This window comes from Mesoplodon densirostris, chromosome 1 (genome assembly GCF_025265405.1).
Source record: "Mesoplodon densirostris isolate mMesDen1 chromosome 1, mMesDen1 primary haplotype, whole genome shotgun sequence".
NCBI lineage: Eukaryota > Metazoa > Chordata > Mammalia > Artiodactyla > Ziphiidae > Mesoplodon > Mesoplodon densirostris.
In genome coordinates this window covers 30837761-30862989 of record NC_082661.1, presented here as the reverse complement: position 1 = coordinate 30862989, position 25229 = coordinate 30837761, and the positions used below count along the sequence as shown (strand labels likewise).

Sequence of the window (25229 nt, the reverse complement as noted above, 5' to 3'; positions counted from 1 at the left end):
AATATATCTAGTATAGGCTTTTAAAAAGGATCTTGAGTTCAATCTTAGTACTCAAATAGATAATTCATGTTCTTTTGGTTCTGTGACATTTCCACTCATATAAATAAGGAATTAATTTTACAGAGCTACAAATGGCCATTTCATAAAATGACACACTATCTAGTAAGTTCAGATGGTTAAAACTTTCAACTGAATAAACCATGAGAAGTTTACCTAATATAGCATTTGTGAAATAAGAACAGAAGCCTTAAGCTTCTGATCCTTAGACCTAAGTTGGCTCTACTAAAACCTGAATGAAAGAGCACTGGAATTGGAATCAAAAGATCCAGTTCAAGAATCATCCTAGCCATGTGGCTTTAGGAAAGTCGAAACCTTTCTGAGACTCAGTTTCTTCATTTGTAAAATGGGGTGGGGATAAAGATCAAATGCTTGTATGTCTAAAGGATGTTTTTTTACATTTACATCATTATTTTTATTATTATTATTTTTACGTCTTTATTGGAGTATAATTGCTTTACAATGGTGTGTTAGTTTCTGCTTTATAACAAAGTGTTTCAGTTATACATATACATATGTTCCCATATCTCTTCCCTCTTGCGTCTCCCTCCCTCCCTCCCACCCTCTCTATCCCACCCCTCCAGGCGGTCACAAAGCACCGAGCTGACCTCCCTGTGCTATGCGGCTGCTTCCCACTAGCTATCTACCTTACGTTTGGTAGTGTATATATGTTCATACCTCTCTCTCACTTTGTCACAGCTTACCCTTCCCCCTCCCCATATCCTCAAGTCCTTTCTCTAGTAGGTCTGTGTCTTTATTCCTGTCTTACACCTAGGTTCTTCGTGACATTTTTTTTCCTTAAATTCCATATATATGTGTTAGCATATGGTATTTGTCTTTCTCTTTCTGACTTACTTCACTCTGTATGACAGACTCTAGATCTATCCACTTCATTACAAATAGCTCAATTTCATTTCTGTCTAAAGGATTTTTAAGAGAGTGAGACAAAAACTCAGTTAAAATAACTTATTTTGAAATTATTAGAGATTCTTAGGAAGTTGCAAAGATAATACAGATTGGTCTCATTTACCCTTCACCAAGTTTTCCTTAATGGTTACATCTTAATGTAATGATAATACAATATCAAAACAAGGAATTTGACATAAGTATAATGTGTATAGCTATATGTCATTCTATCCCATGTGTACACTAGTGCAACCACCACCACAATCAAGAGATAGAACTGTTCCACCACAAAGATCTCCCTCATGCTACCTCTGCATAGTCACACCCACCTCACACCCTCCCAGCATCTCTAGTCCCTGGCAGCCATGAATCTGTTCTCCATCTCTATAATTTTGCTATTTCAAGAATGTTATATAAATAGTATCATATATTATTTGACCTCTTGATACTGGCTTTTCTCACGCAGCATATCGCCCTTGAAATCCATTCAAGTTGTTGGATGCATCAATAGTTCATTATTTATTTATTTATTTATTTTAATTGATGAGTAGTATTCCATGGTATGGCTGTCTCACAGTTTAACCATTCACCTATTGAGAGACATTTTGGTTGTTAACAGGTTGTTAACTATTACTAATGAAGCTGCTATGAACAACAGTATGTAAGTTTTAAGTTTTCATCTCTCTGGGATAAACGCTTAGGAGTATGATTGCTGGGTTGCATGGGAAGTGTGTATTTAGTTTTCAAAAAATTGCCAAATTTTTTTCCAGAGTGGCTGTACCATTTCACAGCAAGGTGTGAGAGATCCAGTTTTTCTGCATCCTCAGCAGCAATATAAAGAAATTGAAACTGTAAAAGGTAGACAAATCTGAGGTAGCTTGTTAATATTCACAGAACTGCAGAAATGCCAATTTTCTCTCTCTTCTAAGCTTCTGAAACTTCTATGTATTGGGCCATTGTCTTAGGCTAACCAACAGGAAAAACAGAATGATAGGAGACTGTGTGGTTACGTTGAAACCGGGTGGATAATGGGACGACATATCCTGCTGAGTAGAGCCAGAAAGTGGGAGGTAGAGAAGAGTGCAATTCAAATCCTGGGCTGATAGTATGACAGGCAGGGTGACCTTAAATCATTCACATTAGATTCATTTGCAGCTCTCAGACTCCCAGCCATGATGAAAGCATTATAATCTCAGGTGGGGGCAGAATAGCTAGACTAGCTTTTTGTTTTTGTTTTTGTTTTTTTTTTCCCCCTCAGATGTGAACAGGAAAGGCATGAAGAAAATAACTTAGGTGACTTTTCCCATTATAGTGTGTCGTACTTAAATTAACCCAACACAAACCTACAAGTATAAGGTTGTCATGGTAGATTCATACATTAGGGTATTTTAGCATACTAGTTCAAATGGATTTATAGGTTATTGGTATCAGGTTAATTTAGAAAATAAAATGTTAACAAAATAATTACAGGTACTTAGGCTGGGGACTAGAGCTATCTGGAGGCATTTTTAGTCACTTATCTGTTGACTGAGTTGGCTGTTGGCTGGGACCTCAGATGGGCCAGTGGTTGGAGCACTTCCATGTGGCTTCTCCACGTGGTTTCTCTGTTTAGGCTAGCTTGGGCTTCCGCACAGCCTGGAGTCTGGGATACAAGAGTAAGTGTTCTAAGAAGTAATCAGAGTGCCTAGTATTTTAGTGATCTAGTCTTGTTAGTCACGTGGCGTATCTTCCACTGTACTCCATCAGTGGAGGCAGTCACAGCGGTGTGCCCAAATAAAAAGAGGGAACACAGTGCCCTCTACTCTACGGGTGGAATGTCAAGGTCACAGTATAAGAAGAACATGTGGGATGGATGATATTGTGGTAGTTTAGAAAATAATAAGGCTCAAGCATACATTTAGGGTTTTAGTTGAGAGAATTTTCATTGACCTAAATCCATACGGGAGAAGCTCTATTTCTGAGTAGAAGCAGCTCTCTTTTTCTCGACTGTCTGATTTTGTTGTGGTTGGGAACTTCAGGGGCTGGAGAAAGTAGCCCTTAGATGGGCCTGATGGCACTTCTTCTAATAAGGCTGAGCAGGCCTCTCATCCTGAAACAGCTTTCTGAGGAAAGGAATTCTCAGGGTGAGGTGTATCGGCTTCCCTAACCCTGTTCTCAAGGGAATCAACCAGTATAAGCAGGTTTTGTTATGGACTATTAGAATTAATAGGACCTCTTAAACCTGAAAAATGGAGATGAAAAATTATAAAGTATTGCTTATCCCAAACTCACTCTTGTGTATAGAGCTGAGCAGAAAGAAAAGATTTTAGAGTAAAAATTCAAATCTGTGAAGGTCCTATTTAAGTGAGCTTGACAACCTGTTCTACAAAGTCAGTTAATGTCTTGTAAGCTGTCAAGAATCCAGGAATTTCCCATTAATTGAATGTTGCCCATATGAGGTGCTCAGTAAAACACTGAGGATAAATTAGTTTTTAAACTACTTCAATATAAAATTGAGGAACATGAGAAGAAAGCAAAACAAGTCTTGAACTCTCACTGTAGAATGTCTTCCCTCTGCTCCACCACCACCTCCCACCACACATTTGTACACCACCTGGAGAACTCTTGAAGCGCTTAACACTCAGTTTGACGTCACCTCTTATAGAGTTTCTCTATGCCCAAATAGGTCTAGTTAACCCTTCCTCGATGCTCCTGCAGCTCTCTGTACATTCTTATATTGCAGCACTAACCATACTGAATGATAATAAGTTGTTTGTCTGTCTGTCTTTGCTACCAGACTGAGAGAGTTTTGAGGGCAGAAATGATAACATTCATCTTTGTGATTCATTACTTAGCATAGTGCCTGGAATATAAGAGGAACTGTATGAATGAAGAATTTAAAAATGGAAAGTAAAAAGGGCGGAAAGGCAGGCAGCTAAGAAAAAGAATGGATGGATAGGTTGATGGGATATTTTAGTTCTCTAAACAAACTTCAGATCTCTAATATATGAGTAAATTATATAAGAAGTCTCTAGAAGTCTTAATGATTCAGGGTATAGGGTCAACTGGTTTTGTTTTCCGTGTACATATTTATCTTATATTTCATACACCTTTCCATTGAAAAAGAGATAAATCCAGACAATATGTCATTACTATGTTAAATGCTCTTACAGAGCATTGTTATAATTGTTTGCTTATTATTTTCTTCTTTTCATGTTCTAGCTATTTTTTATATTAAAATATTTTGAACATTTAAAAACAAAATGTGTGTCGGGTGCCCCAAGATCTCAACAGTAGTTTGTAAAAGTCAGTCTTTTCTCATACAGATGGCCAGTAGGCATATGAAAAGATGCTCAACATCACTAATTATTAGAGAAATGCAAATCAAAACTACAATGAGGTGCCACCTCACACTGGTCAGAATGGCCATCATTAACAAGTCTACAAATAAGAAATGCTGGAGGGCCTCCCTGGTGGCGCAAGTGGTTGAGAGTCCGCCTGCCGATGCAGGGGATACGGGTTCGTGCCCCGGTCTGGGAGGATCCCATATGCCGCGGAGCGGCTGGGCCCGTGAGCCATGGCCGCTGAGCCTGCGCGTCCGGAGCCTGTGCTCCGCAACGGGGGAGGCCACAACAGTGAGAGGCCTGCATACCGCAAAAAAAAAAAAAAAAAAAAAAGAAATGCTGGAGAGGGTGTGGAGAAAAGGGAACCCTCCTGCACTGTTGGTGGGAGTGTAAGTTGGTACAGCCACTATGGAAAACAGTATGGAGGTTCCTCAGAAAACTAAAAATAGAATTACCATATGATCCAGCAATCCCACTTCTGGGAATATACCTGGACAAAACTATAATTCAAAAAGATACATGCACCCATATGTTCATAGCAGCACTGTTCACAATAGCCAAAACATGGAAACAACCTAAATGTCCATTGACAGATGAATGGATAAAGAAGATGTACATATATACAATGGAATACTACTCAGCCATAAAAAAGAATGAAATAATGCCATTTGCAGCAACATGGATGCAACTAGAGATTATCACACTAAGTGAAATAAGTCAGGAAGAGAAAGACAAATACCACCTGATATCACTTATATGTGGAATCTAAAATATGGCACAAATGAACCTATCTATGAAACAGAAACAGACTTACAGACATAGAGAACAGACTTGTGATTGCCAAGGGGGAGGGAGGTGGGGGAGGGAAGGACTGGGAGTTTGGGATTACCAGATATAGACTATTATATATAGGAGGGATAAACAACAAGGTCCTACTGTATAGCACAGGGAACTATATTCAATATCCTGTGATAAATCATAATAGAAAAGAATATTTTAAAAATGTCTATATGTGTATAAATGAGTCACTTTGCTGTGCAGCAGAGATTGGCACAGCATTGTAAATCAACTATACTTCAATAAAAAAATAAAATTTAAAAAATCAGTCTTTTCTTCTTAATGAACAAAACCAATTTTTACCTTGGGAAATCCATTTTAACTTATTACAACTTAGTGTGGGCTTTAGAACCTCCGTGAGCTCAGAGGTTTGCTAAAAGTTAACCATTTAATTCCAGTGCTAGGCTTATATAACAGTCTTACAGCAAATTTAGATTTAAAGGATACAATTTTTTACTCTTAGGTTTACATATTTTATTTACAGTAACTATAGTTGTTAGAATACATAAGCCATCACTTACCATGGATACAGTTACATCTACTCAGACTTACGCAAAAACATCAGTGGTGTTCCAGTGTAGGATAGTGGTGGCAGTCTGCCCTGGTACAGGCATCTGGGGGTGCATTAGTTATAGAGATTTCAAAAACAGTGATAAAACCAACTAAAAGTCAGTCTGCTTTTTATTATCATCATGTGCCAACAGTTCTAAACATTGCCATTGATAAAGCACTCTTCCCTGAAAAGGTCTTTTTTTGGCCTAAGATTGAGACAACCACAGTGGCTACTGCTGAATTTTAATAATGTATGTGTAAGCTTCAAATTATCACATTTTAATAATTTAACTGTCAGTAAACATTGTATTCTACATGGAAGTTATTCTGAGAGCCCTCAGTTATTCAGTGGGTTCCCTACACACATGGAGTCGGCAACACATGTTCCTTTTGAGAATCAGTTCAGAACGGTGGGAGCCATTCGGAATTGTGCAAACTCTTTTTCAGCCAGAACTTCACATCTCCAACCCCTGTGGTACTACATATTCCTACATTTAAACTAGAGATTCTAAATAAACAGAGATTGCATGATGATCTTAAAGATGAAGAAAAACATAACTAGAGTTATTTCAGTGCTGTTATTTAATGTGACCACTTGGAGATTTTTGTTTAAAATTTAAACAGTAAAACAAAATACAAGCTGTAAGGTGTACTATTCCTGTTTGATAAATGCAAATTTTAATATATACTAAAATCTTTTCTGAATTTGAAAAATCTATTTAAATAGAAATATCTTTAAAATAGAAATATATTCACTCTTTTACATTGTCAACTTTTTAATACTAAAAAAAGAATCAAGAAAATAATGCTATTACTGATTATCACTACTAATAACTGTCATATTGAGGAATGAGGATTTTAAAAAATGATCCTCCTCTGAATGCCAAAGCACATGGAGCACGCTCCTGTGTGACTTGGCTGGCCGCTAGGGCAAGTCCAGGTGGTGTTTGAACCAAGAGAGGTTGGTGGTGCCAGTTCATTAGATCCACAGGCATTTCCTCTTTCAGGCCCTGTTCCTTCCCAGTCCTCATCCCATTTTTCACCAAATACAAGATTCCTTTTCTGAAATTTCACTCTCAGCACTCATGCTCTATTCTTTCACATCATGACTCTCTAAAGAATACTTACATTTTATGGGAACATTTTTTAACAACAGCTTTATTAAAATGTAATTCACATATTACAAAATTCACCCATTTAAAATGTACCATCTGATTCTTACTATGTTCACAGAGTTGCACAATCATCACCACAATTTTAGAACATTTCATCACCCCAAATAGGAAACCCCATGACTATCAGTAGTCAGTCTTCATTCCCCTCAGCTCATCTTCTCCCTCCCACCTGCCAGCCCCAGGCAATCAATACTCTACTTTCTGTGTCTATAAATTTACCTATTCTGAACATTTTATATAAATGCAATGATACAGTATGTGGTCTTTTGTGACTGGCTTCTTTTATTGAGCATAATGTTTTCAAGTTTCATCCATGTTGTAACATATATAATAATTTTTTCCTTTTATTGCCAAATAATACTCCATTGCATGGACATATAACACTTTATTTATCCATTCAAATGCTGATGGGCATTTGAGTTGTTTCCACTTTTTAGCTATTGTGAATAACACTGCTATGAACATCCGTGCACAAGCTTTTGTATAGACACATGTTTTTAATTCTCTTGGATAGATTCCTAGCAGTAGATTTGTTGGGTTGTATAGTAAGTTTATGTCTATCTTTTAAAGAAACTGCAAAACTGTTTTCCAAAGTCGTTGTACCATTTTTCATTTCCATGAGAAATATATGAGCATTCTAGTTGGTCCACATCTTAACAGAAGCCTTTGGAAGCAGGAAGAGGAAAGGAAGGGTGGAGGAAAGGAACATTTGCTGAGCACTGGGCTATACAAAATATATTAACTCCTAATCCCGGGCAATTTTCAGTGTGCTACCCTGACGACCAAAAAGCCTCAATGAATCTTTAGCAGTGTAAGGGCCAAAATAAGCACTTTAACACCCCACTTTCCCCAATGGACAGATCATCCAAAATGAAAATAAAAAAGGAAACACAAGCTTTAAATGACACATTAAACAAGAAGGACTTAATTGATATATATAGGACATTCCATCCAAAAACAACAGAATACACTTTCTTCTCAAATGCTCATGGAACATTCTCCAGGATAGATCATACCTTGGGTCACAAATCAAGCCTTGGTAAATTTAAGAAAATTGAAATTGTATCAAGTATCTTTTCTGACCACAACACTATTAGATTAGATATCAATTACAGGAAAAAATCTGTAAAAAAATACAAACACATGGAAGCTAAACAATAAACTACTAAATAACCAAGAGATCACTGAAGAAATCAAAGAGAAAATCAAAAAATACCTAGAAACAAATGACAATGAAAACATGATGATTCAAAACCTATGGGATGCAGCAAAAGCAGTTCTAAGAGGGAAGTTTATAACAATACAATACTACCTCAAGAAACAAGAAACATCTCAAATAAACAACCTAACCTTACACCTAAAGCAATTAGAGAAAGAAGAACAAAAAACCCCCCAAAGTTAGCAGAAGGAAAGAAATCATAAAAATCAGATCAGAAATAAATGAAAAAGAAATGAAGGAAACGATAGAAAATATCAATAAAACTAAAAGCTGGTTCTCTGAGAAGATAAACAAAATTGATAAACCATTAGGCAGACTCATCAGGAAAAAAAGGGAGAAGACTCAAATCAACAGAATTAGAAATGAAAATGGAGAAGTAAAAACTGATGCTGCAGAATTACAAAGGATCATGAGAGATTACTGCAAGCAACTATATGCCAATAATGGACAACCTGGAAGAAATGGACAAATTCTTAGAAAAGCACAACCTTCTGAGACTGAACCAGGAAGAAATAGCAAATATAAACAGACCAATCACAAGCACTGAAATTGAAACTGTGATTAAACATCTTCCAACAAACAAAAGTCCAGGACCCGATGGCTTCACAGGTGAATTCTATCAAACATTTAGAGAAGAGCTAACACTTATCCTTCTCAAACTCTTCCAAAATATAGCAGAGGGAGGAACACCCCCAAAATCATTCTACGAGGCCACCATCACCCTGATACCAAAACCAGACAAAAATGTCACAAAAAAAGAAAATTACAGGCAAACATCACTGATGAACATAGATGCAAAAATCCTCAACAAAATGTTAGCAAACAGAGTCCAGCAGCACATTAAAAGGATCATACACCATGATCAAGTGGGGTTTATCCCAGGAATGCAAGGATTCTTCAATATACGCAAATCAATCAATGTGATACACCATATTAACAGACTGAAGGAGAAAAACCATATGATCATCCCAATAGATGCATAAAAAGCTTTTGACAAAACTCAACACTGATTTATGATAAAAACTCTCCAGAAAGTGGGCACAGAGGGAACCTACCTCAACATAATAAAGGCCATATATGACAAACCCACAGCCAACATCGTTCTCAATGGTGAAAAACTGAAACAGTTTCCTCTAAGATCAGGAACAAGACAAGGTTGTCCACTCTCACCACTATTATTCAACATAGTTTGGAAGTTTTAGCCAGAGCAATCAGAGAAGAAAAAGAAATAAAAGGAATCAAAATCAGAAAAGAGGAAGTAAAGCTGTCACTGTTTACACATAAACAGTAATATCTCCTACTTGGAGGTCTGGCTTTGGAGATACTGAGTGAACAAGACAGACCTTAGGGCATCATCTATTAGCTCCCTCTCAAAGGCTCTATGTTCTGTCAACCCAAAGAGATTGTGAACATGGAGAGAAGGAATTTGACTTTTATTTTTTATGTCCCAGAACAACCAAAACAGTGCTTTGCTTTATTGTATGTCACAACACACTAGCATGAAGACATTTAAAAAATCACTGAAATGTTAAACATACACAAAAACAGAATTGTATGACAAACTCCAAAGTATTCATCACCAGCTTCCACAAGTATTGTTATTCTGCCATTCTTGTTTCAAAGCCTGCTGAGAGGTGACAGAGTGTGCACATGGAAATGGCTAGGTCCGTGACAGGGAAACGCAGTAGGCATCAGGCTTGGTCAAGGACCCCAGACGTAGGGGCAGGCAGTGGGATACCATCATTCACACGAAGAGACAGGAAGCAAAGCAGTTTGCCAAGTGCTGGTGACACAGGTAGGGTCGGGAATCAGGTGTGGGAGCCCAAGATAAATTGTACCCAGCAGCTGGCTGGCTGCCTCTGTGCCTGGTGCACGCTTCAGGGTGGTCTTAGAGACACTGCACAGCCTCTGATGTGTGACGGAGCCTCTCCCCACAGCAGCCTTTGCGGATGCTGCTCCCTCTGCTAGGACGCTCTGCTCTTCCACCAGCTTCTCCAATGGCTGCTTTCCCAGTGAAGACTTCCCCGGCCACACTTTCTAAAGAGGTATCCTCTCTTCATTATTCTTCAACTTTCTACACACCATTCTGAATTTTGTAATTAATTATGTTAGTGTTAGTTTACTTGTTTATTTTTAGTCTCCCCTGCTAGACTGTAATCTCCAATGAGGGCAGGGATCTTGTCTTCCTCCTTTACCTCTATCTCCTCAGAAACTAGAAAAGTGTCTGACACATAATAGATACTCAATAAATATTTGGCAAATGAATTAATGACAGACAGTTTTAAATTTCTGTTAATATCTTGATTGTTGAAGCACAAGTTGGGTACAAAAGAGTACAGGAAAACGAAAGGGTAATTTCTAATTTAATCAGGGTAAATGGCACCCTCTAACTAAGTGGTTCTCAATTCTGGCTGCACATTAGAATCACTCTGGGAGTTTTAAAAAATACAAACACCTGCCCTCCTCTATAGACAAACTGAATCAGAATCCCTGGGGGTGGTTCCTAAGCATAGGTATTTTTTTTAAAGCCCTCTAGGTGACTATAATGTGCATAGACTTGAGAATCACTGCTCTAATGAAGAAACACTACAAGGATTTTGACATTAAGATGAGGGCAGTGAATTTGGAGCAGAAGGCAGGTCTGCTAAAGTCAGGTTTAGAGTGAGTCAAAATGACGTGTTCTATTCAATCCTTTCAATGCTTAAAACCAAATCAGAGATGAAATAAACAGAGATTGATAATAGTTGAAAGTTAGTGGGTGAAGTATCTAATGACTGATAGCTTTTTAAAACTTTATAAATAGTGTAGTGCATTTAAATAAGAATTAAAAACAATATTCTATTTTTATTTTTAAAGACTTCTGCTTTTATTTAAACAAACAAAAAAATCAAAATTGAGTTAGAAAAGACAATGTATTATGTTTGGCTCTCATGGTCACTTCTATCAGAGGCCCATTTCTTGGTTCCTAAATGTCATAACCAGACATCACTGTGCCCTTAATGTTTGCAAATATAATGTTTAAGGTGAAATAACTTCAAGTTTGTCATATTTTGGCACTCGCAAAAGATCTTTCCAACCTACCAAAGGGCATTCCACTTTTCCTCTCCTTTCTTTTTGTTCCTCCCTCCCTCCCTTCCTCTCTTTCTAGTCAGATTATTTTTAGATAATATTCTAGTGTTTTAGGTGAACCGATGAAGTTAGGTAAGGCGCAGCTTTTCTCATTTCCAGGGCTGGCCTTGCTCCTCCATCATCTGAAGGTGGCTTCGAGGATGGCACACTATGCTCCTAAGTTCAAGCACAGTGAGGCTGCAATTGCTTCTTCTCCCTCTCCCTGATTTAGTTAGGTTGCTGCACAATTTACTGTAACTGTAATCCCTCAGTATTGCAATCTGGGAGCAATATAAATGGTTGACGGTAGAGTGAGATTTTCAATTGTTGCTTCTCAGTGATTCATATAATGTGCTGTCATTAGCACTTTTTATGTGACATATCATGGTTTCCGGGGCTTATTGGGCCATTTATAAATACCACATGAAGGTATTAGAGCTAGCGTTGCAGTGTGGTTACTTTCTTAATTGCCTTCAGTGGGAAAGGTTGGCAGCATCTTCTCTGGAGGAAAATAAAATGTAATTTTTAGTTTGTCTTTAACCATTTGCAGTCAATTCCTTTCAAGTGCAGGAATCACAGCTTTCCTCTTTTGTTCTTCTAATTCTCCAGTCACTTAATTTTTGCAAAAAAAATTTACTTTTCATACTTTAGTTATCATTACTTGGTTGATTTTCAGGTATCTGTATGAATATTCAAATATATATCATCTTGCCACAGTTATATTCGTTATTAATGATAATTACTGATATTACTGACTTACAGAATTTTACAAAGTGACTTTATAAAATAACAATAGCCGCTGACATTTGTTGAGTGCTTACTATGTGGTAAAAGATACATATGCATTGGTTCATTCAATCCTTTCCAACAATGCCCTGAGATAGACACTATTATTGTCTCCATTTTATGAAGGGAAATGGATGATTGTTGAGGTTTAGTAATCTGCCCAGGGACACAGTAGTAAATGACAGAGCTGGGTCTGAAACTCAGGTCAGTCTGATTCCAATGCCAACACTTTTAAGCACTACATTCAGATACTCCCCACTCCCTGACCCCAGCACAGTTAGCCCCATTTTACAAAGCAGGAAATGCAAACTCAAGCAACTGGAACACTGTGGTGCTGCCCTGGAGCCTACATCTTCTGATTCCAGTTGCAGAGCTCTTTCTACTTCCTGAGACAGCTTCTACCAAGGTGAGCTGTTCAACTGCTGACATGTGTCACCTACATCCCATGCACACCACTCAGGTTGATAAATAAGCAACGGATGAAGACTGGTAGTTAAAAATCAGAGGGGCTTCTCTTTAAAGCATCAGGAGCAAAAGAGCTGCGTGCCTGGTCACATGGTGCAGGTGCAGGCTCTGATCTGAGATGCCAGGGTTCAGAGGCACAGAGGAGGAAAGAAGCAAGTCATGCCCACTGGGCATGCAGCCCAGGCGCTTCAGCCACTGACATGGAGCCAGCCTGAGTCCCAGTGATTGATCCTGCAGCTGAGGATGTCCTTCTCTCAGCAGCCGCAGGTTCCCACAAAGGAAGGTTGCACATGGAGAAGTCTTTGTCAGGGACTCTAATGAGAGGATTGGGTTTCACATCACAGCTACCCCTAAACAGGTACTCTCTGCTTCTTTCATCTTCCTGATGGCTCCCACGGGAAAGAAAAGAAAGAGAAAGGAAGCTACGCCAAGAAACAGGTCACAGGCTAATTTGGCAAGGTTCTGTACCACCCCTGCCCCACCACCTCCAGGTTTGTAACTTTGAGATTCCTTAGTTCTTACACAGCCTGTGTGGCCAACAGAGAGCCATGGGAAAAGCTTTCCTAAGTAATTTTTCATAATCCATCCACCATGACTCTCTGGAAAATTAAAGCCTCTGACCCTTTGTACATGCTATTGCCTCTGTTTGGAAGATTCTCCCCAGACCTCAAACTCTTCTTCCTGTGGCTAGCTTGCCCTCCTCCTTCAAGATCCAGCTCAGGCACTGCCTCCTCCAGAAAGCTTTCCTTGATGCCCCATGCCTGCCCTCTACCCAGGCTGGCATCTGTTCCTCTTCTGTCCTGCTAAAGCACTTCTGCCACAGTCCCTGCTGACTGATCCATCTCCTATCCACACTGTAAGCTCCTTGAGGGCAGGGACACTGTCTCCAGGGTCCAGCACAGTATCGAGCACAAAGCACAAGTGTAATAAAGCACTTAATTCTTTCTAAACACTCTATTTTTTCTTGTAAAAATAGCCTTTTATTTTTCAGATTACGAAAGCAATAATGCCGACTGCAGCAATTTTTCATACAAAATCCACAAAGAAGAAAATAAAAACTATCTGTAATCCCACCACCCAAAGAAAACCACTTTTAACATTTAGATGTAGTCCCTTCCAGTAATTTTCTATGTGTACGTGTACATATGAAATCAGAATCCTACTGTCATATCTAGTTTTCTCAAGGATTATAACAGTATCTTTTGGAGGCAGACAGAGGAGACATTTTTATCACAATTTGAGTGATGAGAAAACTGGAACCCAAAGATACACATCTAATGGATGGCAGAGCCGGGACTAGAATCTGTGAATCTGTCACAGTACCAGGCTCCTGCTGCTCCCCTGAGGCCTCCTCATTAGGTGGTGCTCTTCTTGCAAGAAGAGAGTGTGCAACATGCAGCATCAATGGGACATGGGTCTGCAACTGGATGTTCTTCGTCAGGAAAGGGACAGATTTAAGCTGATCCTGTTTCCACATCATGGTTGTGTAGTGCATAAAGAGTCTAATGTTTCAAAGGGAAACAAGGATGGAGCACCTAGGATCTCATCCCTGTGATAGGCTAAGAAGCGGAGCTACGCAGGTATCATTAAGATGCAGAGTTTCTTTCCAATAGCCCAATGACACCTGAACAGTGATGGCTTGGCTCAGAGCATGTTGCTATGGGAACCACAGATACAGGTTCAATCCCGTCATAGACTAGTGAGTTTTCTCTGACCACTGACTGTATTCCAGAACAACGTACACAGCAGGTGTTCAATAAGTGTGCATTGGGCCGAATTGAATGTTTATAGTTATTCATAAGGGGCAGTCAGCAAAAAAGAATGTTTCCAGCAAATATAAATATCCTTACCACTATGCCCAGTATAGAAAAGGCTATCCAATGTGAACTAGCTTTCTATTTTATCCTAAGCAAAGAACTAAATTGTAATCCCTCAAACACACACCAGATTGTTAGCTCTACAGATGAGGGAACCAAATCTTATTTATCTCATGTCCGCAGAATACCTAGCCTAGAGCCAGACACATTTGAAGTGTCAATGTTTTTTGAATTGAATTATATTTGCTAGGCCAGTGTGGGAGTTAAGAAGATGTTGACTAGCAATTCACTATTCCTTTCCTTGAAAGCTCTGTAAATCAAGCTCTTAAAAAAAGCAGCAAGCTAAATTCCAAAACCCTCTCTTAGGAGAAATGCCCATGGCTGGGGGGTCTGGACTATGTCCACTGAATGTGCAGATCTCTTCTGCACAAACATCCCTTACTCCCAAGAGAGCCCATGACTAGCCGACAGGCTGTGGAGACTCACATGTTCCCTCTTTCCCAATGGCGAGCGGGTCAGGGGAAAGGGGTGGGAGTCGAGTGATGAAGCACTGCTGGACTAAATGTTCTCCTCTTCCCAGGAGAAGGAAAATCTCACAACAGGAGGAGAGTTGGCACATTTCTAGAGGAACAGCCAGAAAGAACATGGGCTGTAGTTGAAAATGATCTTTTCTCAAGATAAATTTTTCTTTTTTAAAGGACTACCTTCAATATTCTCTCTTACCTTAGATTGGAATGGCCTTGCCAGAGCTGGACTGGAATCCTACAAACTCGAATCAAAAGCTGACTGGGTAGGTGGAGAGGTAATGTGGGATATGGGTTGAGGTGCCATTAAGCTAAGACCCGATAACGACAACAACAGAAAAAAAAATAGTATCTGCTAATAGGATCTTTTCCTGAAATGCACTGAGCTGAATTTGAAGGGACTGTAATAGAAAATACTGATTTTTCTGGGAGGCAACTAAAACATAACTCACTAATGCCCTAAACTCTTAACATTCTTGAAGATTTAATCACAGTGTAAAACCCACAAGTTTTTATTGGCAGTGTTTGGATATCAACTGTACAACTCTCTGAAGCGGCAACAGTATGATCCTAGGTCTGTGACCATTGCACATCTCAGAGGCCTGCTGGCAAAGTCTGTCAGATTGGTGCCCAGGTCTAGCCTAGTAAATTCTTTCCGGGAGACTTAGGACACACTCTCCAAGCTGAAAAGTTCTCTGCTTATAAGGTACAGAATTTATTAGCCCAAAGAAAGAGAAAAAGAAAGCCTGCTACCTTTTAAAGTGCTTTTACATACAGTTTCTTTACTAGAGATTGGCATTTCCAGTAATACAGCTGTCCAGAACGTTTGAGCCTTTGTACTAAATCAATAGGACTTGTTTTAGCTTCCAGTGAACCTCTGTGCTGCTACTACCTATCAACCAAGGTGTCTCATGGTAAGCTTTTAAAGAAAGTCACCTGTATTATCGCTCATTTGGGGAGAACAAAGCCATGAGAACTTGCATCTTTAACCTAACACGGGGCCATGCGAAGGTACATAGAGAGTTGATATGCAATCCAGGTTTGTCCAGCTCTGGAAATCAAACCTATCTAGTCACCCACAGACCATAGGTTTTCTTCTAGCCTAGGTTTTCTTCTCTCCAGTTCCTCAAGATGCCTGTTACCATCTCCAGACTCAATTCTGAGACAAACAGTGGCCTCAGACCACAGCACAGACACCAAAGAGAGTACTGCAAGAAATAGTGTGGCACGGTGAAAAGAAAATAGCATTTAGAACTCAAAAACTCTGAGTTCCAGCTCTTACTACTTGTCTGACCTTGGATAAGTCACTTAACAACTTCAAAGAACCCTAGTTTCTCTTCAGCAAAATAAGTATAAATAGTCATACTCATCTCACCAGGCTCTCTTCAGAGCAATTATGACAAATTTTTTAATCTTATTTATGTGTTTATATACTTTCCATTTCTCAGTTCACTTCACTAGACTATAAGCTCCAGGAGTTCAAGGACCTTATCTTTTTGGCTCATCACAGTGGCTGTTTGCCAGGAATAGTGATCAGCATATAGTACATGATCAAGAGGAGTGAAAGAGATTTGGATGTGTGAAGGAAGGGATATAATGAAAGACAGGAAAAAGGAAAGACAGAGTGTTTGGAGTTTTACTGATGTGTGGTATATGAAAGTGGTCTGTAAATTGTTAAGTATTATACACATTATCAAATATATAAATAATATTTGGTGCATTAATTATACCAGGGTGATCTTTTAAAAATGTAAGTTAGATCATGTTACTGCCCTGTAGAAAACCCTCCAATGGCTTTTCATACTACTTACAATAAAAGTCAAACTCCTTTTAGCTTTCAAAGCCCTTCGTGATCTGACCCGGGCTGGCCTCATGTCCAGTCTCCCCCTTCCCTGCCAGGCCCCCAGCACGCTGGTGTTCTTATGTTTCCTCAAACATGCCAACTCTGTTCCTGCCTCGGAGTCTTTGTGCTAGCCCTTTCCCCAGCCTGAAAGCTCTTCTGCAAAAATTTGCATGTCTGGCTCCTTCTTGTCACTGGGCTCTTGGTTTAAATGTCACATTCTCAGAGAGGCCTTCCTTGTGTATACTCTAAAGGAGCCCTCACTGACCCCCTCTTAGAGTAATCCACTATCTACTTATTCAGGTATCTACTACTAGTCTCCTCCCCAGTGTCTGATGGTCAATAAATATTTACATTTGTGTGACATTATATTTGTTCAGTGCTTATATTTCATAGATGCTTTTCTAATTATTATTTATTTTATCACCACAAGTTTATGAGCTCAAAACAAACAACAAACAAAGGAAGCCCCCTATGGTTACAAGCTGAAAATTCCCTCTCACCCCTCCATACCCCAGCCCCACATACACTGAGAGAGAGGTATCCTGGCCCTGTGAATAAAAGCAACTGTGCCAGTCAGCTTTAATATTTGTGACTTAATTGGAGTCATGTACAATCAGGGATATAATAATTACTTAGTACTCTAACTAGAGGAATTATTTTGAGACATGGAAATGGTGCTGTTGGGTGCCAAGATGTTCTCTGTTCTGGGCTTGGAGGCCTGGGTTGTGAGAAGAATAGGGGGGTGGAAGTGGTCAGGGGGAAGCAAATGGCAGGAACACTCACTGGTTCCAGTTGGGTTTGTTTACTGTGGACCCCAGGGCAGCAGTAATTCTGTAGGAAGATTACTGGACCAGGGCACAGAAGCAGGTTCTAGGGCTGGCTCTACATGCCCCTCCCCCCCACCCCAGGCTATCATTCCCTCTGTTATATGAGGTGGAACTGGATCATCTTGAAGGGGAATGCCAGCTCTGACATTCTATGGGTTAATGAGAGGAATTTGACCTTTTATCATGACTAAGATGTCTGTGAGAAGGATAACTCATGTAATATTTTTGATAAGCACAGCTTTTCTGGACTAAGTGGGATTTCTTTGATTGGTCAATAAAGTCACTGGACAAACCCAGATCTCTGCTTTTGCCATTCTTCTTTAGCCTTCCCCTTCCTTTGCTTTCCTAGAGAAGGTGATACCCTGGGCAAATCCCCTCATTGTCACAGAGGGATCAGCATCTAGTGTAAGTGCACTTCAGCCACTCTCCAAGGGATGGGCTCCTACTGTATCTGATCTTGGCCAACAATCTCCCATCTGCTTTCAACATGTTGCATCTGACATCAGCTAATGTCTCCTATTAGCATTAAAAGAAAACAACCTGGAAAAATTCACTCTCAAGCAGAGTTCAAACAGGCCACAAGTAGATTTGCAATCTCAACTGCACAAGGTTTGTTAAAATGATAGTGGTAAGTATATAAATATATATAAATGTATATATGTGTATATGCATAAACCCGTATGTATATACGTGTGTGTATATATTGGGGTATGTGTGGGAGGTGAAGCCAAGAGTCTGTAAAATGGGTCAAGAATTCTACTGTTCAATTTATGAAATTAACTGGTAACAGAAGGAGGAGAAAAATTCTACCGGTGTGGAACAGAGCATGATCAAAAGAACTGAAGGACACAGAAAAGGAGTTGGGAACCTTTATCTTACACTTACTGGTAATGGGTTAAAATTCTGGTCCACGAGGTGATTGTATCCATGGTCAAAAAATGAGTGCCGAATCACAACATCAATGCCCCGATTGGCCAGCATTCCTAAAGTGTTCAACCATCTGAAAAGCAGGGGGAAAAAGCTACATCAATACATTTTAAAAATAGCATATAACAAGCTCTATAAAAATTGGCCAACATACACACATACACACCACCACCCACACCCATCAAATTTACCTAGTACTTTAGAGGAAACTATTTTAAGCATTAAATACACAGATGGAAGAGATCTATAGAGATGATCAAATCTAACCTCTTCATTTTATAAGAAAATAAAGAGGTCGAGGGGAGTAAAATGAATTGCCCTTGGTCATAAAATAGCTTGTTGCTAATGACTTATCTCTTATTCTTATAATACTAACAAATAAAATGAACACCCTAGCCACTTGTAAGCCTAAAGTCATCCCCCTTGACCACAAGACACACAATCACAGAAGCACACACACTATATTTTCCATCACTCAAACTCCCCTGCTTGCACCTATTCACTGTACATGTACTTTACATGTGACGCTAACCCACATACTCCTGTGACCTATGGTCCAGTCATTTGCATCCCTCATATATCACTGTCAGTAGGCAATGCAGTAATAATTTCCCTTGGCACTATAACTAACTATACAGGGATAGGAGTATGCTACCATCACACACATGTTGCAGTGGAGGACCTGCATTGCTCACACACTTATTACATATCCATCATGCCAAATACCCACTCTCCAGGGCATGCTATCCTTCAAAAATACTGCCCTCATGGGCTTTCCAACACCTACTGCTAACTCTGCCTTCATCATTTACACATTTAACTCATTCATTCATTCATTTGCGAATTGATTTCATTTTCTTTCTTTGTATTCTGAAATGCAAGGAAACTTCCAATTGTAATAATATATGTGTGTAAGAAAAGTGACTTAGAGCTTCAGTCTTCTCAGGGTAAAAGATAAGGCATTTCACAATCTTTCCTAAGAATATATTGTCTGGCTTCACCTATCACCTCTTCTCTCACCCTAAACTTTATTCCCCAGGCTCTAAGCCACATAAAACTACTTTTGGCTGCTCTCACATACTTACCTGAGCCTTTATATGTTTTAACTTCTCCTTAGAATTTCCTTCCTCTCTTCCATTAACCCACCTCACCTGGCAAATTTCTTCCCATCTGTTAATCTCCAAGTCAAGTGCCATTTCCTTCTAAACTCTGCTGCCCCAGCCAATAGTAGTACCTTTCTCCTCTGTACTTCCCCAGAACTCTTATTCATACCCTCTGCTGGCCCACTGAATGATAATTACTTACTTCTCTGTCTTCTCCCAGCTGGTATGAGCTCATCAAAAAATAGACACATTTTAGCTTTGTACCCAAAACAACCATCACAGTTCCTGGCACACTATAGGTGCTCAATACTCTAAGTTGAAATTGATCTGGATAAAATTAGATTCTAGGACTTTGAGAATCACCATTCAGCATACTAGGGACAAATAATGCATAGTTATGATTTCCCAAATCTGAGACTGTATGGAGCTCCAAACCAGTGACCTTACTGACATGAAGACCATTGCTAATTAATGACTATGGCCAGAGCCCTTGTTTCCCCATGGCTTTTCAGAATAGATGGTTAGTTCTGGAGTTGTCTTCACCTTCCTCCTGTAGTAATAAATCTCCTGAGTAGGGGAAATAAATGATGTTCCAGGTCTCCCTTTTATGTTCAAGTAGAGAAAAGTGGCAAGATAACTGGTATATCTCACCAAGGATGCTTCTGCAGCCATTATCTTTCATCCACAAAACTTTATTGAATATCTACTACATGGCAGACATTACTAGGTGCTGCAGACACAGCAGTATGCCAAGGGTAGGGCATCAAAGAATCTCAAAGCCCTGATTGGGAAAACTATCCTTGAATACTTGGCAGCAGAGAATTCTAATTTGTGCATGCATTTGTATATGCCCTGGTAAGCTTATAGCTATGCCATGTATTGAAAAAGGGCTGTAAAATGCCTTCTTTCCAACTCCTTGCTAGCCTTCTGGAGCTTCCTAGAATGCTTTACATTTTTTTTCCCAGGCAGCAATTTATGCCCCTTGGAGAACTGGACTCAAAGGGCATATATCTAGGTACCGCCAGTGGGGTTGAGAGGAAATGGGTGATAAAGAGGTAAGAGAGAAGACCAGGGGCAGAATGAGCTGGTTGTCATTTGATCTGTCAACAAAGCATTGGACATCTGAACTACAACCAAAATCTAAACAACAATGTTAATCTGTGTTTGCAAAGCAACTCAGAGATCTATGGATATTTGGCTGATGCTCATGAAAAGGCAGGTCTCTCTCTAGCTCTCTTCATGAAGGTCTGTGGTATTTCTCATTTCACATCACTCTCTAAAGGGAAGAACGTTCACGAAAACAGTACAAGAGGGCTGCTTGCTGGGCCCTGCAGAGGAGTCCTTCTGCGAAGGCTGAGCCAAGGCCATTCTTCTTCTGATTCCAGAGGCCTCCTGCAGTACGGACTGTCAACCTGTTTCTCATAGTGAAACCCCCGTGAGGAGAGTATTTTTTTTTTTTTTTTTTTTTTTTTTTTTTTTTTTTTTTTGCGGTATGCGGGCCTCTCACTGTTGTGGCCTCCCCCGTTGCGGAGCACAGGCTCCGGACGCGCAGGCTCCGGACGCACAGGCTCAGCGGCCATGGCTCACGGGCCCAGCCGCTCCGCGGCACATGGGATCCTCCCAGACCGGGGCACGAACCCGTATCCCCTGCATCGGCAGGCGGACTCTCAACCACTTGCGCCACCAGGGAGGCCCGAGGAGAGTATTTTTGAAAGAAGACCCTCAGCAACAGTGTAGCAAATGCTGATTCACTCCATTTCCTTCACTGAACCATGCTCCCTGAACAACCTCTCTGTGCCTCTCATGTGAGGACACAGGGCTGGAAGACCCCAGCCATCATCATGTAGACATTGACTCATTATCTTCATTTGCATCTGCCAGGATGCCATCTTAAAGACAATCTACTTGACCAGCCTGATTTGTCCTTCACAACTGTATTGAAGAAGCTGCCTTAACGGAGAAGATCTACAGCTATATAATTAGGAGAAGCTGTTAGTAGTGAAATGCATAGTTGAAGGCAGAGCTGCAGTTCTTAGGAGAACCTTGCTCAGACAAAAAACCAGGACCACAGACTAGACTGGACCAGGAACAGGTCACTTGGTTAATCTGTGGTCCATGACAATGGCAGGCCAGCCAGAGGTCCTCATGCTTCTGGCTTAAGTTGTTCTCCAGACGATTGCAGTAGCCTTCCAGTTCATTTTCCTACCTCTTGCCTATCCAAACTCTTGTGCATACTACTATCAAAGCCAACGTTTTAAATACAGGTCAGATGGGTCTCTCTCTTCCTCCATAATCATCAATGGCTTGCCACTGAGTATAGAACAAGGCCTCATTTCCCCTGCCTGGTTTTCAAGGTCTTCCGTGATTTGGTGGTAAAACTCTGTCCCTAATCACAGCCCTCACTACACCCCTGCAGATACTGAGCTTTCTCACATTAATCATTTCCCCTCATAATGTTCCTTCAGCCTCTATGTTCCCTACTACCATCAGCAACAATCTTCACCTATAGAAATTAGAGAAATCTATGTTCCACTCAAATGCCTCTTCCTCCGCAAAGCCCTTCCTGATCCTCCCATTCAGAAATTCTTCATTCTTTTGCATGTCTACCCCTTTTGTGGATAGCCCACGTAAGGCAGAAAGAGAGATGGCATACTGTAGTGGCAAAGAGGCTGGACTCTGGAGCAGACTGCCCTGGCTTGAGTCCAAGCTCTGCCACTAACCAATAATCATATTTATCTCACTGGGTTCTTATAAGGGTATAAGAGTATAATAAGGGTATCTAATACACTGGTTGTTAAATTATTAAATACATATAAAGCACATCAGATAGTCCTTAGCACATGGTAAGCACTATGCAGTTAAAATTTTTATTATTATGACACTTGTCTCCTACAGCTTTTCTTATTCCCCATCTCCATTCCTCCAATCGTAAGTTTCTAAAGGGCAAATCCCCTGTCTTACTCTTACCTATCTCCCAGGACTCAGGTGAAAATTAGAAGAGAAAATGTATGTTGTCTGTACTGTATTTTGCACTGAAGACATAAAATAAAGCTCTTATTACTATCATGATTACTACTACTATTATTACTTTTGCTCTAATGCTGGTACCTGAGATCTTAGTAACTAGACAAGTCCCTAATCGCTGTTTGTTGAGTGATTAAACACATTTACAAAGAAATGGATGAAGAATTTTCAGTGGGAAACGAACCCCCACCCCCTCCAATGGGCAGAATAATGAGCAATTTCACTGTCCTTTCCTCAAAGCCCTTGGGAGTGAAATTGCAAGTGTTACTCACAAGAATCCTGCAGCATAGGAATCTGACAGATTGTTTGTGCCTCCAGCTGAGGTGGTCACCACACCTTCAAGCCAAATCTTCTTTCCTGGGGTGTATGTGTTAACCACCTGTTCACACAACAAAAGCAGAAGGAGATGATGAGATTTTTAAAAGCTGTTCCCAAATGAGAAGGAACATACATTCCCTTAAAGAAGTTCCTCTCATCCCCTGCTCCCAGGTGGTCATGACCCACAGGTCATGCATGGTGATGCACCCCATACAGATAGCTGGCACACACACACAAAAGAATTAATATTGATACATGTCCACTCAAAGAAATGATCATTTTTCCCCCTAAGAAAACCCAAGTGACAATGTGACAGAAGAACAATGCATCCTTATCTAGGACATAAGTTGACTGCAACACCCTTCACTGGAAGATACAGGTGGTATGACATTTCCATATTAACAAGTATTGAGAAGCAAATTTTCTTAATACTCTGTTATGGCACATCCACGGATGAGTGTACTGTCCATGCATCAGCAGTTGTGAATCATGAGAGAGGGCAGAGATCAATGTCTGGGAAAGGTATATTATCATTACCAAGGCATGTATGTATATTACAACCACATTTTGAAAATAACTGCAGTAAGTGTAAAAAGAAAAACCACTGACTCACACGTGGAACATGCTACACAGGGAGCTGCTTTCTAAGTATACACAAAGCCTCTTGTCAAAAGGTGGCCCTCTGAAATTCTGAAATGTCCTTGTCTCTGATCCACAAGCTGGAGATTGGCCAGACTATCTAGATGTGGTCTCAGATTCTCTGGAGAGCAATCTGGCAGTACTTAGGGATAACGTTGTATGCTGCGTAATCTCTGAGAGCAGAGTCTAAGACAAAGGCTTGTCTATACGTAGTTCATTTGGGAAGAAATAACAGGGAGCAGGAATGAGGAACTGGGGACTGTGAAAAGGAAGAAGAAAAAAACAGTACAAGAATGAGTTTTCAAGTTGGTAACTACTGGCAACTTATACTCAATTCTACAGGGAACTTGGTAAAAGCCTTAAGAACTGTGTCTCAGAACTGTCCCCCTCAAAGCGAGGGGTGACCAGGGGAAGCATTCATCATTTGGCTCCTATTCTCCAAAGGTCAAGAGCAGCCTTATGACCGTTATCACCCCATTTCATTGTGCAGGCATGAGTGCTGAGCAGGTTCCCACCATTCCACACTCTGCCTTAGAGAAGTCCCAGAGCAGAAAATGAGAGGTCCTCCCGCACCACACCAGCACCAAGCTGGTTGCAGCCTGTGCAGCTGCCTAGCTCTGGTCTCTGCAGGGATGGCTAGAGTAGGAGGTGGGACTGAGAGGATGCAGGCTGTGCACAAGAGGGGCTGGACAGTAGTGTATTTAGGTCCTACGGCCCACCAATTCCTCTCCTAGACACATAGAACAAAGCAATTCTGCTTCAGATCTCTAAGGGGACAAGTATGAAGATGTTTACTATGTCACTGTTTGTGGCAGGTGTTCATTGCTAGAGGAATGAAAAAGTAAAATACATACATGGAATATTATGCAGCAGTTAGAGCAATACATTCAATATAAGTCCAGCAACATGAACAGGCTTTAAAGATTTAGTGAGCTTTTAAAAAATAGAAACAGAATGAGGTTTATGGCACAATATTATTTATGTAATTACTCATTCATACCCAATAACACTAAAAGTATATAAAGATACATCTCTGTTAAGGACATATATCAAAGACATAAAGAAGGCATGTATAAAAGGGAGGTGAATGTAAGTGGGGATTAGAGACGAAGGTGAAAATTAAAACAAAAGGAGGGCTTTGCATGAACTGATGATAATAGTTTGCTGTAGTTGAGGACGGTAATTAATTCTCTGCACCTCAGGTCTAAAAAAAAAAAAAAAAAACCATATGTATGTTGTAACATATATGCCAGAACTTTCCTTTTCCCAGACCTGTGGGCAGACATTAGCAAGCAATCATATTCCTCTTTTCATCTCTCCCTATGTATAGCTCCCTGCCCTCTGCTCTCTCCCCTGCATCTACTAGAGAATATGCATTATTTGAGACCTATTTTAAAATCAGGGTTGGTAAAGTACTTGACCCTTTCAGGGTTAAAGTTGTAAATATATTTTTTAAATTTGAGATGTAAATAAGGATTATGATCAAGAATAGAAGAAAAAATTAATAGTGGAGGTCAAACTGGAAACTGTTAAAGATTAAATAAGAATTTCTCCTTGCACCCAGAGTCATTGAGGACACCACAAGGTGATCCTCTCCCTCTTCTTGACACTGCTCAAAGCACCCAACCCAAGGGCAGCTGGAAATAGTATAAATAAGAAAGCGAGAAAAACACCTTAAATGATCAGAAGACAGAGTCATATAGTGAAATTAAAGGCCTACAGTGATGATTCCCCTTAAAACATTCATGCTTCTGATAAACTTTGTGCTTCCTTTATGAC

The 25229-nt window shown here is 40.0% G+C and overlaps 1 protein-coding gene across 3 annotated transcripts in view; it reads right to left on the bottom strand.

Moving 5' to 3' along the window:
• The window catches only part of HPSE2 (heparanase 2 (inactive)), a 573464-nt gene that overhangs the window by 100279 nt on the left and 447956 nt on the right, over window positions 1-25229 (bottom strand). For all 3 annotated transcript variants that reach the window (XM_060109459.1, XM_060109548.1, XM_060109631.1), the window contains 2 exons: window positions 22766-22872; window positions 18325-18439 (listed from right to left, as the gene is read on the bottom strand). In XM_060109459.1, coding sequence (XP_059965442.1) covers window positions 18325-18439; window positions 22766-22872 — 222 coding nt within the window. The remainder of the gene's footprint in view (window positions 1-18324; window positions 18440-22765; window positions 22873-25229) is intronic.